Genomic DNA, 14,706 nt, shown 5'->3' on the forward strand with positions numbered 1-14,706 from the left:
ATAGATTTTGCACCTCTTTGTGCGCTTTTTGCATTTTTTTTTTTTTACTTTTTATATGGTGCATACATGTTTTCCATTTAAATAACCTTGTCATCATTTAGCAGCTATCTGTAGTTATTTTGCATCTCTTTATATTGGTTTTCTTTGCCTTTGCAATTGCTTTTTGCCACTTTTTCATCTTTATAGTAATTCTGTCTATTTTGGTTATTGTGGATATCTGTGATAGCTTTGGATCTCTTTTGTGTCTGGTAGTTTTCTGTGTTTGTGGTCGTTGATTTTGCATTTCTTGGTTTTCTACTAGGAGAGTAATGTTTTGCACCTCTGTAGTTGTGCATCTCTATGTAATGATCATGCATATTTGTAGTCATATCTTTTCGTGATTATTTAACAATATATATGTCACTATATACAAAGGTGACTGTGTTCTGATAAAGCTCAGATTACTACCAGTAACATGTAACTGATTATTATTATTATTATTATTAATAATAATAATTATTAATAGTTGTAACCTTAGCTTCTTTGACTGAGAGTCACAAAATGGGACTAAAGCAGCATTTTTTTGTTCTGAGGTTTATTTTGAAGCTAACCCGCACAGCTTCCTGTCTGAATCATGCTGTCTCCAGCTGACCTGACACAGATTCTCGGCAACATTAGCGACCCCCTCCTCGTCCTCACTCCCTGCCTCCCCTCCATGGATGTCCCTCCCTCCTTCCGGATCAACGCTACGGTCATCACGTGACCTGTCACACAACTGATGTGTGTCACGTTTCAACAGGGAGGAGATGAGGGAGAACCGAGGAGGAGGGAGGCAATCATCTGTTAATGGTCTGGACGCTCATCATCATCCTCATCCTCCTCATCCAGGGCACCACTGTCAGTGTGTGAACAGATTTTAGTTCAGGACTTTTAGTGCAGTGAGGGCTGGTGCTCACAACTTCCATGGCTGTTTGAGGTTTGAGACTTGGCTTTAAGATTCAGTCTTGTGTTGGAGTTACGGGTTTTGAGAATGCATCAGGTCAAAGAGTTTCTTCCTGACTACTCAAGCTCGAGCGTACGTGTTTGTGCATGTTGGTGTTGCAGAAAAACAGTACAGCAACTTTGTAAGTTGGCCTCACAAACATGTTGTCTGAAACAAAACTAAGAACTGAAAATTCTTCACAATGCAGCACTCCAGCTGTTTCCTATTTGTTTTCATTTTTCTTCAGATGTGGGCTCCACCTGTGGAGAAATGATTGGACATAGTTTACAAAAGGTACACCCCTGTTTATATAAAGTCCCACATTTTACACTGCATGTCAGGACAAAAAACAAACACATCCAAGGAACTTTCCGTAGACCTTCACAGTAACATTTTGTGGTGAGTCACAAAGCAGGGCAAGTGTGTAAGTGTTTCTAAAGCTTGCAGTGTTCCCAGGAGCACATTGACCTCAATAATTCTGTAATAGACGAAATTCAAAACCACTTCCTAGGCTAATTGGACAATAAGGGAGGTGGCCAACAAGCAGCTCTAACAGAGCTTCAGACGCCCTCGGCAGAGATGTGAAGACCTGCTCAGTAACACAGAAGCTTTTAAGGTGAAAGATGGAAAACAGTGTTTTTATTTTGTCAAACCACATTTAAAGAACTCTGAGACCATAAGGACCAAGATTCTCAGGCCGGATGAGACTAAATTAAACTTGGGCAGGACGTGAGGTTCTGGGAACTGTGGTACTGAGGTACTGTGTCTGATCTGAAAGGTGCTGTTCAGCTTTAACTATATTTGATGAACACCAGACACTGGCTGTTACACATGATGGTGTCAACATCATAATCTCAGTGCAGTGGCAGATCAGGCAGAAGGACCAGTCTGAGTTGAAGGAAAGATGAATACGATCAACTTCACTGTATTGTAAAGAATATTTGAATGTGACATCCACACCTCTAAGAGCTACAACATGGTAACTGATGATGCTGAGCACAGCTACACGGAAAGCAGAGAGTAAGGCTAGTCCTGAGGAATCAGCTGACAGGCACGAATGAGGTCTGGGCATGACGATGCAACAAAGAGCTGTGAGTACATCAGGAAGATGGCCCCTAAATGAATACGCCAGACAACAGAAGGAAAAACAGGAAACATCATGAAAGGAGAAAGAAGTGGCTGAGATTGAAAACCAGTGGCTGGACTAAAGACAGCAGAGGCACCAATCATAGCAGCACAGGAACAGAACAAAGTCTAAGCACAAGATCAACAGAGGCCGGGGTCTCATGCAAACATGCACAGACTGAAGATGGAAGATGAGGATGAAAATGTAAGAACACTTGGAGCTGTGACCCCAAAACTGAGAGAGCATCTCCAGAGGAGTGCAGTCCTAGAATAATGTTAGAAAGACAGTATGCTTTTATATATATATGTATATATATATATAACCTTTCATACAGACTCCCAGTATTTCTTATCATTCTTCTACTGTAACTCCACATGGAAACATCAGGAGATAATTTATTGCTTAAAAACTTTAAACATTTGATACTACTTGATTTAATTAACTATAACTACTGAAGTCAGGTTTTAGCTCAAGATATATCTGAATACATATTTGTTCATAACAGAGACTGTGGATTTTGTTCCATATCGTTCTCTTTTAGAAAAGGGTCTATTTATGGCAAGCAAACAAAATCTCTTCCGGTGTATCAGAGGTGGACAGCTGCCTCAAATCATACATTACTTATATTAATTACTGTATATACAGGGTAGCTATGAAAATATTCAAGTACCTCAAAATAGCAGATGTACTTTTCAGTGCACTATCCTTGAGATAAAAACAGGTTTAAATGTATTTCAGCTGTTCCGGTTTTGGATAGTTTTCTGCTGGAGGTCAAGTACAATGTGCATCCTTTGATAAAACATGCAACTACTGATGCTTTTAATGAGTTTTGGTTTGATCCCCAGTCAGTGATTCTGTTCATTACAGCAGGAGTTACACATCTCACTAACAGAATAAAATCGCACCAATGTGGTCAGTCTCAGTGGGTTTTATTAAATACAGTATAAAGCTTAAAGCACAGTGTGCAGACTATTTACATGACATAGACAAACATCTCTGATATTTGTTTACAATAAACTGCCAGGTACGACTTTGCCACAAAAAAACAAAACAAAACAAAAACAAAAAAAAGGTTATTTGATTATGTAAATATATTTCTACCAGGAGGTCTCCTACTACACTGTGATGCTCATTCTCTTTGTATGTGTGCTGGATGTTAATATAAAGTATTTATGGTTATGATAGTTAGTAGTTAGCTTATTTGTTCATAATATAAACATCCTTTTAATTACTTTATTCTCTATTATAATGAAATCAGAGAAAATACCTTCTCATATGTGACATTTCAACACACATGTTGCAGATTTTTGTGTATTTCATGTTTATATAAATTTCTTCTTAACGCTGTCAGAAAGCCCCACATAAGCAGGGCATCAAAAAATTGAGTTAACCTCTTGTTGTTCCTCTCCACGGAAATCTTTAGTAAAAGGCGAAAGATTTATACGATCTGAAGAGAAACAAGAGTGATCTGAGTCCTGGACAGACAGAGACCGAACAGACTGACTACAATACTACTGTAACTGATGGTTCACTCATTATCGTATACTTAGCTGCACCGTACTAAACAAAGCATCAACAGAAGCACATAACATTTCGTGAATTAAAATGCACCTTTGATGCAGAAACGAACATTTATTTGGCCTCAATTAGCCTCGCATGGAGCGGCGCAATGCATGATGGGATTGCATTTTGGTTACGTTCCTACAAGTCAGCGCCCACATACAAAGGCACTGCTGCACTATTTCCTTTTACTCACATTTATTTTGTAAGACTCTTAATTGATTTATTTCGTTTTTATCAAATGTTTAGCAGCCCACATGCGGTTAAAGTTAGCTTGAATAATCTTGAGCTGTCTGTCTAACGTTACATGTCACCTGGACTAAATATTGACAGTGCATCAAGAAAACATCTTCAACTTATGTGTTTTTAAATATTTGATAAAAGGGCGAATTTTTTAGGATGTGAAGAAAAACGTGCGTGAAATTGGCCAAACTTAGCCCAATGTTGGTGACGCAAAGCATGACGGGAACGAGGACCTCGCGTTAGCATTACCGCTTGGTTTTATTCTTAGACGATTAATTTAAATGTACAATAATTTGCATACAATTTTACAAGACACCCAACATAACAATGTGAATATAATTTTATTTTATCTCTGATTGAAACAATTTATGCATCGTTGCAGGCGTAGAACAGACTGTGACGCAATGCATGATGGGAGTCGAGACTCGACATTAACTGGTGTCGGAATGTTTCGTTACCGCTTTGTTAACAATTGTGATCATTATATATTTCTTATTTACAGAGATAAGTTCAGAAGAGATGACCAGAGTAATAGGGAATAGTTTCGTAATAGTAATTCATTTTCAGAGCACATTTCTCTGTAAGATTATTACAGTAACTAAGAATGATTTATAACATCATATAACTGCTGTAATACTTATTTTTAACAATGTCAGAAAGCCCCACATAAGCAGGGCATCAAAAAATTGAGTAAAACTCTTGTTGTTCCTCTCCACGGAAATCTTTAGTAAAAGGCGAAAGATTTATACGATCTGAAGAGAAACAAGAGTGAATTAAAGTAAGAGTTGAAATCAGTGGCTCATGTTTATAGGACCACGTACGTCACTGCTGGTGTCGTGCTGTAAGACAATCATTAAATAGTAAAACAAAGGTAAATTACTCACTCCTTTTGTGGAAGTAGCTGCAAATGTGAATTAATTTGAACTTTTTTCGGACTTACTTTTAAAACTAAATGTGACTTTTGTGCTTTTTCCACGTTATGACGCAAAGCATGATGGGAATGGGGACTTTTTAATCGATGGTGCTGGGATTTTCCGTAACCGTTGATCTCATTAATGTAAATTTAAACATTTGATAGTAAAGAAATAATAATATATCCACAAAAATATTGACAAACGAAGATTCATCAGTGGAAAATGTTATTTTTTAAACTTTGTTTCACCTTTTATTTTAGTTAGATTTAGTATCAGGTAAAACAGCGACTCTCTGTGGTTGGGAGCCTATTGGTCACACGTGGAGTCCAGGTGAGGTCGGACATCAGCAAGAGAGGACGAAGGAAGCGTCACAGTAAAGTGTCAATAGGAAAGTTAGATTGGTTATATACCTTTGTTTAAAAAAAGAAAAACTTAGAATTAGAAAGCTGGGCTCTAAAATATTGAGTTAAACTCTTGTTGTTCCTCTCCACGGAAATATACAGAACAACCAAATCTACAAACTGAAATTTAAGTTATAAAAACCACGCTATCGATATTAAACAGAGAAAAAAAAGGCAACAATACAAGTTGTTGAAGAAGTAGCTCATTTTACACACGCTAGTGGCAATTAGTAGTATAACAGCCTTATTTTTTATTTTTTAACACTGTCAGAAAGCCCCACAGAAGCAGGGCATCAAAAAATTGAGTAAAACTCTTGTTGTTCCTCTCCACGGAAATCTTTAGTAAAAGGCGAAAGATTTATACGATCTGAAGAGAAACAAGAGTGAATTAACTTCTTAAAATAAACATGATCTGTCGCTTTAACAGGGACACGTACTTCACTACTGGTATCGTACTTTAAAACGTCGTTTTATAGTAAAACTAAAATAAAAAACGAATATTGTTTAAGTTGCTGCAACTGTGAATTTATTTTAAAAGTTCTCTGACTGTTTAAATTCTACTTTAATTTTATTTCCACTTTGTGACGCAAGGCATGATGGGAACGGGGACTTTGTAATTGATGGTGCTGAGATTTTCCGTAACAGTTCACACCATTAATGTAAATTTAAACATTTGACACTTAACAAAAAATCCACACAAATATTTACCAACGAAGATTCATCCGTGGAAAATGTTATTTTTTAAACTTTGTTTCACCTTTTATTTTAGTTTGATTTAGTATCAGGTAAAACAGCGACTCTCTGTGGTTGGGAGCCTATTGGTCACACGTGGAGTCCAGGTGAGGTCGGACATCAGCAAGAGAGGACGAAGGAAGCGTCAGTAAAGTGTCAATAGGAGTTTATATTGGAAATACGCACACATTTAAGTATAATACGTATAATCTACGTTAATTAATAATGATTCACACATGGATCTTTTACACTAAAACACTACATGAAGCCAGATGAACAACTTCATTTGTGCTCGTCTGAAACAAACCAGTTAACCTAACTAATCTACATGTCAACTATATGTGAAGGAACATTTAAAGTTATTATTTTACATCTCAAGAACCTCGCATTTCTGCGAGGCGTCAAAAAATTGAGTTAAACTCTTGTTGTTCCTCTCCACGGAAATCTTTAGTAAAAGGCGAAAGATTTATACGATCTGAAGAGAAACAAGAGTGATCTGAGGTTAAATCTCCTGTAGTAGGAAACGTGTCTAGCGGAAACACGCACTTCACTGCTGGTCACTGTTTACAGAGCTTCACACTGGAGCGAAAGGCATGCTGGGAGATTATGGACCAATTTAGGTTAGCAGATGATTTACTATCTGCTGACCTAAATTGGTCCCTAATCCACACGTGCAGTGACAACTAGCTCATTGTGTTAGGTAAAAGTTGACGAGTATAATTTGTCCATTACTGTCAGTAAACGCACCATTCAAACAATAAACTCCTGTTAATTTATTTATTTATTCTCCTGCAGTTGTCCAGGTTCCAGTTTCACAACTACTTTGCTTGTGTTTGCTGGTTTGCATTTGTTTTAGCTTTTCAGCAAGTTGGACCCGAGGCACATTTCCCGAAGGGGACAATATAATAATGTAACTAGGTTATACATGTTTTAGTGTTTGTCTGACTGCTATAGCAAGCCAGTAAAGTCATGCATTTAAAATATGTCATAAATAAACAACAAATTGCATGGAAAATGTTTTAATTGTAAGTAATCTCCAACAGGGAAGAAAATTGAGATAAAAATGTATTTGTAAATTTCATTTTTCAAGCTAAAATCCTAATTAGTAAATGAACTCCAATAAATTATGAATTGCGCAAATAAGAAAACATCAGATTCAAGTCAAGTCTAATTATAGTTGTACAGCCTAAAATTACAAAATGGACTTATCGTGATTTTTAAGTGATGGTGAGTGATGGAAAATAAAAATCATTAGTTAGTGTAATTTATTTCAAGCTGCCCTTGCTCATCTCTTCTTAATGGAAACAGCCTAATAGCTGGCTTATAGTTGGCCTAAAATCAGTTGTTGTGTGTTGAGCAGATTTGCGTAGCAAATAAGATAATGCAAAACATGCAAATGAGTGAAGAAAGACAAACATTACAACAAATACCAAATTTGCCAGTGCAAATATTGTCTCAGACAACAGAGGTTTTCTTTATCAGATTATTTACCATCAGTTAAACATATAAGAGGTTAACTAGCCCTATCCCATATCACAAAAACATCTATAAAAATCATCATTCAGAGGAATAAGAAAAATACTGTAAGACTTCTGCTATTTAGCTGAACTTTCTGTGTTATACAATCCAGTGCAAGACAAAGAAAATGCCCACCTACACGTCCAAAAGTCAGAGACCACATTGAAAATCTGTGATATTTTCATGTAAAGATGGAAAATCCTTCATTTTGCAGATTTAGATAGAGGAAGTTATGACATATGGGTAAAATACACTGCCCATCCAAAAAAAAGTCACTGCCTGGGTTTTACTAAGCAAAATAAGAGCCTCCCATTGGTTAATCAATACATGGATTATAATTTGTCAGCTGGCAACAAGTTATTTAACACTAACTGATGCAGTGAGTAGCTTCTCATTTCTTAAACAACAACAAGATAATTCCATCAATGGATTTTTTTCTTCCCCGATGTCACGGGCATATTCCAAGATGACAATGTCAGGATTCATCAGGCTCAAATTATAAAAGAGTGGTTCAGGGAGCAAGACATGAAACTTTCACACATGGATTGACCACCACAGAGTCCAGACCTGAACCCCACTGAGAATCTTTGGGATGTACCGGAGAAGACTTTGCGCAGCGGTCCGACTCTCCCATCATCAATAAAAGATCTTGGTAAAAAGTTGATGTAACTCTGGACGAGTTGATAAATGTTGAGACATTGTAGAAGCTTATCGAAACGATGCCAAGGTGAATGTGTGCTGTAATCAAAGCTAAAGGAGGTCCAACGACATATCAGAGTGTGCAACTTTTTTTTTTGTGATGGGCAGTATACAAGGACACCACTGTAGGAAGACCATCTTTGCAAAACTGCTTTCAGCAGAGAACATTCAACAAAATGATTTTCAGCAACATACCCTTTGCTAAAATACACATGTATGCCACGATGCGTAAATTTTTTTACAAGTTTTACTTGTATTGTCCCGTCAGTGTTACATTATTCCACACATAGGATGAATTTTGTGTGTTTTTAAAATACAAGCAGCATTTTGTAATAGAGGTAGACTTAATTTTCACTACTTTGGTTGGTTAGTTAAATAAATAACAATGTCCCCATATTTTAAAAGCTCATATGTTGTATATGTAAATTCACAGTCTGTAAATTACAGTAGTTTTTAACTGTAGCGACACAGAACTGTAAATTTACATCTCACAGATGTGGAAACTGAGAAAAAGGTTTAAATGAATTCAACAACTATGTTTTTGCCATTTTTAGTGTGGCTTGGCAATTTCTGTCTCTGTCTCTGAATCTGTTCTTTGATATAGTTTTATTATTTTTTTGTTGTGTAGTTTAGTCCATGTTTTCATCTCCAGCTCGTAGTCGTGGTTGGAATAGAAAATGACATCGGTTTTAACATGCCTCTCGAAATAGTAGTTGGAGTATTTCTTGTAGTCCTCAGTCATGAATCCATATGCATCTACCTGAGCACAACACAAAGACAGAACATGAAGATCAATAATTGGAGAAAGCTATTAGACATATATCAGAAAACAAAGGTTAAAAACAACCATGTCAGATATCACTTCACCTGGGCAGCAAAATAAGTGCATATATTCCTGTCAAACCACACTTTGTTATTTTTAACTTTTTAAACTTAAACATTAGTGAAATTAAGAGGTAGTAGATTTTTTTTATCTTAGCTAGCTCTTTCCATCTGTCTCCAGTCTTTGTGCTAAGCTAAGCTAACCCCAGCTATATATGTGTGAAAATGATACTTACTGTGTCACAGGTGTGCAAAGCCAGGAAGATAGTGAAGGCCCCATTGGTTGGTCTGACTATTGACCAGTGTGGTAAATTTAGATCTTCAGACTTTAAGAACCTGTCACCAATCAAAATGTGCCAAATGAACATGCATTAAAAATCAGTTTACTTCAATTTATGACTAGACACCATAACGCTGAAACAGGTAAATTAAATGTATTGTAAGATTGACCTGTTTCGCACATATCTGAGAAAATCCTGGTGCAGAACATAGAAACGGCTCTCATTGTACTGCCCAGCATAAAATGTCCTTGGCCTGTGGAGTAAAAATACAGAAGTCAACAATGATAGTTAAAAAATAAGATGATCAAAAGTGGGCTTTGTTAGTTCTTGTCTGTGCTCTGTCAATCTCAGTGTTAATCTAATAGATCCTTTTTATCCACATTGAACATTTTGAGTTGTCACTGTGGGATAAATACAGGTGTTGTTAACAACACTGGCTGAGACTAAAACGTTTCACCCAGAAAGAAACAATACCAGGAACCTGTAAACAATTAAACAAAAGCTCTTTTCCTAATATGGAGATGTCAAAATGAATGTGTTAATGAACGATTCACTCAATTCAGTTTTGCAATATTATAAAGGAATTAGACAAATAGAAAAGTTAGGAAAAAGGAAATTAAATTAGTGCTCACTGAACAGGAGCATGTTCACAAACACGTGCTCAGTATTAGTCCCCATCTTATTATGTTGTAGTTCGTTTTCATGATTATTTCTGTTACCTGCTGCCTCCCTACATTAGAGCCAACTCATAATAAGCACATTAAAGCAGGAGACAAACGACTTAATGACTTAAGTGTTAACTTTGTTAATTAACATAGTAATTAGATTGAGTCCTGAGTCTGAATTCAATGCTAGTTTTGGTCACATGCATCCTTTTAAGTTTAGTCAGTTTTTATGTAATATAAAATGGTTTATTAAAATATTTTAGTCTAATTTTAACTGAACAAAATCAGTTGTCAGTGTTTGTCTACTCAGCCAAACGCCAGGAAACTGTTTTCAGATATTCAATCCAACTGATTTTAGGCTTATTTAAATTAGAGTCTCATTATAACAGGTTGCATATTTATTTATTTATGGGTTTAGCTTGCTTTGTAGATAGAGAGTCTGTCTGTGCCGTATGTCTCACATACTAGTTTTCACAGGTCACAGCCTGCTGACCCCCTCACCACTCCTCTACACCCATTATTCCTCTTTGTTACAGTAGGTGATTGCTTTAACTTACCCTAACTTTAAGACATTTTCCAGTTGCATTTTGACTAGTCAGAATTCCTTTTTGTATAACTAAAATTATGTCACATTCATCCTTTTCCCCAGCACTGCAAATTTACGTCAGAGTTCACCAAAGTTTAAAATGTTCCTGTGATCCCTTAAGTGATAAATATAAATATAAATATAAATATAAATATAAATATAAATATAAATATAAATATAAATATAAATAAATATTCACTTTCATCAGATATTTCCCTCTTTGCACGGCCATTAACCTCTCTACTAATATCAAAAGAGTCAGCACTTACCTCTCGTTTATGTACGAGCCAACAGTAATCCTTTCCCCTTTCATTAGACCCTCGAGCCATTCGAAATCCCTCATCCCCTCAGGAATCAACACAAATTTTATACCCTGCCAAAAAAAGTGAGATGGACAAATGAGTGTGTATGATTGGGGGGCATAAACCATCACAATATTACACGGTTATCTGAGTTTTCATACCTCATCATGAGGTACAGATGTGTATCCATATTCAGTCAGCCAATAATGCGATGCAGTGATGGCGTGGGCTGTGTGAACATAAACTGATGTTTTGTTTCCTACGTCCTCCTCGTAACCTTTGATGACGGCACCATTCATCCTGCCGCACATACAGCGTGAAACAACATTACATACCAAACAATTATACATTGTTAACCACAAACACTGAACTGACTGACTGAACATATATACTAAACTACAGACAGGAAGGGGTCCTTGGTATTTTTCTTTTTTTTGTAACTCAAAGGTTTTGTGTTTTTAAGAGAGAAAGCTGAACTTCATAAACATTCTCTGTATATAATTATTTTTTATGCCTTGCTTAAGAGAAATTATTGTGCAAAATGTGGCAGCAGTTTTCAAAAGCTATTACTCAGTCAACAGGTTTGTGAAACTGTAGCTTTGTCATGTTTTCCACAGTTTTAGATTTGCTCTGTTCTGCCCTCTTCAATGACTTAATGTTAGCTCACTAGAAAATTTGTGCAACCGGCTGTATACATCAGGGATTGAAGTCCTACAGTTTGTGCAGTGTAAATGAATGGAAGAGAATGTTTGTTCACATTTTCTTCTGGCAGTTTTCTTAGGTTAATATTTGCACTACATTTGAATGAAAGCCCACTTCCAGGGAGGGGATTGTTGACCTGCTCTGAAGATTATGGCCAATCCACCAAAACATAAAACCATCAGGTACTTAATATCATGGCAGATGGGTGTATACATTTCAGCTAAGCTCTGAATGGGCATGGACACTCCCAGCTGTCATCAGAGCTTCAAACAAACAGGATGTGGAAAGACTGAATACAACTGTCATGACGTAAAAGAAATAATTTGAAGAATGTTTACTAAACTATTAAACACCCGGGGACTTCATATTTACTTCATATTAATGATAATGATTTATAACACATGTTCCGCTGTGGTTACCCTTGAAAGGACAATCCGAAAGCCATCAGATGTGACTTTGATAATATATATATACATTTCTGTATATATTTATACATATCTATCTATCTATCTATCTATCTATCTATCTATCTATCTATCTATCTATCTATCTATCTATCTATCTAGCTGTATATATATAAATAAAAGAAGAGAAATACCTGTCAGGCCATCAGCATGTGTGCAAAATGCAATCACTTTTTTTACTGCAGATGTAACACCTAAAACCGACCTAAATACAATTGCAGTTCACACTGGCTCCATGCAAAGATAAAACATTGATATATTAATATGGTCTAATATTCATAGCTGATAAGGACTGAGTCATGCGGACTCCACGTTGCAATTCCTGTATTATAATCACTATAATGAAACAACAAATAAAGGAATAAACGCAGAAGTGGAGATTCAGTGAATCGAGTGATATGGCAGTTTCTTGGAACAGTTTTGGTTTTCATGCGTTAAATATTTCCAGGTTCACTTAAAGGTTTCAGTGCAGACTGTGTTTTACAGACTGTCACAACAAAGAAAAATCGTTTAAACATCCTGGAGTCACTCCTATGTTTAATGACTGTGCAGTCAATCTTGACAGTCGTGACTCAAGCGTTAGCTGTAATCCATATACTGTATATATGGACAGGGTTTGAGCAGTGCCTTCACAGCCTTCACCCACAATAGAGTACTATAATAAACAATGACTGAACACAAATCAAAAAATTATGGCATCCCCACCATAGCTAAATATTAACCTGGCAAATACAGGGAATGACCAGTGCTCCGAATAACTGTCATCGCCAAGTGTGAAGCAAATACAGTACAAATAGCACAAGTTCATCAACTGTCACATTGTTTGGGAACTTTACAAACTAAATATAAAGGCGTGTTCCTTTTTCTTACCGAAACACGTAATCATGTGAGTCGATCTCTTTCCCCATTCTAGAGCCGTTGAGGATGCCTGCAGTGCCCACCACAGCACAGTGCACACAGCCACCACTGCCTGGCTTGGGAACAAGCAGTGGCTCATTTGGCTTTGGGATTAGCTTCACTGACGCCATCACATCTGCAAACCAAGAATGCATAAAGTGTCTTAACTTACCAAACAGTTTACAGAAAGAACATGTTATTGACTAAGCGCACATGCATAATGCATATGGATTGATACATGGTGTTAATTAGTGTGCTTCACTTAAATCAGTATATCTAAAATGGCAATGTAAAAATATGCAGGCACAGTTAGCCACAAGCTAGTGAGCAACATCACATTTATATCAGGTTAACGTTTCTCTACTGGACATGCAAATAATTGTTTGACAAAAATTCCATATCAGTTCTTAAACATGCCAATGCCTTTACAGGAGTTTTACCCAGCACTCAACTGCACATCGCTCTACAAAATGCTTTGGTGTCTTTAAGTTTATTATTATGGTTGACTGTTCTCATCAACCTTGTAGCAGCAGCAGCAGCAGCAGCAGCAGCAGCAGCAGCAGTTAAACAACTCTAAAAACCCACTGAAAGCCAAAAGACAGCCATAGTTCTCTTTTTACATTTCTTTCAGTCTATTTCTATAACTTCAATTTTTTTAATGCCAGTTTTCTCAGCAACGTGCATCTTTTAACTCTTTACTCTTCCTCCTCTCCTTACAGCACCACATCTGCAATTACATTTACTTTACTTTTTAATTTGTCTCACATTTTTATGCTTCTGTAGTGGCAAATTTCTTCCTCTTTGGGGCTACATCCAGAAGAAGTAACATAAAATTCATAATCAAGTCGCCTACATCACCTTATTGCCATTCAACCACACAGACATACAAGAGACATGTACAATTACCATTGTAATTGAACTCCATGAAACCAAAGGGGTTGTTGAAATGTGAAAGTCGGTTCCACTCGGTCATGTTGATATTGTCCTTATGCAGAAACAAGCGTATGTTGGGAAGAAAAGCCTTCTGGAAAGTCTCATCCTTGGTGTTTCGCACAGACTGGACACAGCTCTGTGAAAGCAGATAAAACATGAAATTGTGAGATAATTGTACGTAGAAAAAAAAAAACCCATTATACAATGTTATTTGGATTATTTTAGATGGAAGCAACAAATGGAAAAATAAACACAAACTCTATGTCACACCAAAGACAACCCAAATTTAACACTCGCAGGTTACATTTAAATTGTTTCTGTCCTATTTTGTAATAGCAAGCTTACTGTCTGTCTGGGTGGAGCATCCTGGTTATAAACATCTTCAAAATCCCAATGTGGAAGCTTGCTGAATGACGTTTTGTAGAGCACAGGCATTGGTGTCTCAGCCTCAGTTCGATGCAAAGATCTAGAGCTTATGATTTGATCAGTTTTTAGCTCAATCACTGGATTAGGTTTTGTGGACTGGGTCATTTTTGCAGCGTTTACAGCTGGTGGTGGAGTCGAGTTTCCTTTTTTCCCCCAGAATATAATGCTGCTCGCAAACAAACTGTCTGCATTCGTTTGTTTGCTTTTCTTAGCAAAAGCAGTCCAGCTGAATCAGAAGAATTAGCAAAATACTTTTTAGGTGACTTTAATAAAATGCATGTTACTTAAATCTTCGTTATACTTACATGTATAAGTTCATAATTAAATTTTCTATAGGAAAAATGCATACTCACCTGAATCTTTTTGACAAGTGTTCAGATGAAAAAAATATAAGTAGAATGCTAAGTAATATTACAAAAAGTAAAGAAAAACTCATGGATCTTTGGAGTGCCATTCTTGAGATGTGTAAGCTTT

General features: G+C 36.5%; 1 protein-coding gene and 4 non-coding genes across 5 annotated transcripts; all 5 read right to left on the reverse strand.

Annotated features, from left to right (window-relative positions):
• Positions 1 to 3,440: 3,440 nt before the first annotated feature.
• On the reverse strand, positions 3,441 to 3,552 carry LOC113156977. Its single transcript, XR_003298408.1, has one exon. It is a non-coding gene; the product is annotated as a U5 spliceosomal RNA (small nuclear RNA).
• Positions 3,553 to 4,548: 996 nt separating this feature from the next.
• LOC113156888 lies at positions 4,549 to 4,662 on the reverse strand. Its single transcript, XR_003298324.1, has one exon. It is a non-coding gene; the product is annotated as a U5 spliceosomal RNA (small nuclear RNA).
• Positions 4,663 to 5,478: 816 nt separating this feature from the next.
• On the reverse strand, positions 5,479 to 5,592 carry LOC113156900. Its single transcript, XR_003298335.1, has one exon. It is a non-coding gene; the product is annotated as a U5 spliceosomal RNA (small nuclear RNA).
• Positions 5,593 to 6,317: 725 nt separating this feature from the next.
• On the reverse strand, positions 6,318 to 6,432 carry LOC113156986. Its single transcript, XR_003298416.1, has one exon. It is a non-coding gene; the product is annotated as a U5 spliceosomal RNA (small nuclear RNA).
• Positions 6,433 to 8,517: 2,085 nt separating this feature from the next.
• On the reverse strand, positions 8,518 to 14,365 carry LOC113156539 (alpha-N-acetylgalactosaminide alpha-2,6-sialyltransferase 1-like). The gene is made up of 8 exons (XM_026351754.1): positions 14,152 to 14,365; positions 13,780 to 13,942; positions 12,847 to 13,009; positions 10,972 to 11,110; positions 10,778 to 10,881; positions 9,427 to 9,510; positions 9,213 to 9,312; positions 8,518 to 8,914 (listed from the first exon to the last, which is right to left on the reverse strand). Exons 1-8 carry the CDS (start codon positions 14,335 to 14,337, stop codon positions 8,705 to 8,707), a joined length of 1,149 nt encoding a protein of 382 aa, XP_026207539.1. The 5' UTR covers positions 14,338 to 14,365; the 3' UTR covers positions 8,518 to 8,704.
• Between the last annotated feature and the right edge of the window lie 341 nt (positions 14,366 to 14,706).

This window comes from Anabas testudineus, chromosome 19 (genome assembly GCF_900324465.2).
Source record: "Anabas testudineus chromosome 19, fAnaTes1.2, whole genome shotgun sequence".
NCBI classification, from domain to species: Eukaryota; Metazoa; Chordata; class Actinopteri; order Anabantiformes; family Anabantidae; genus Anabas; species Anabas testudineus.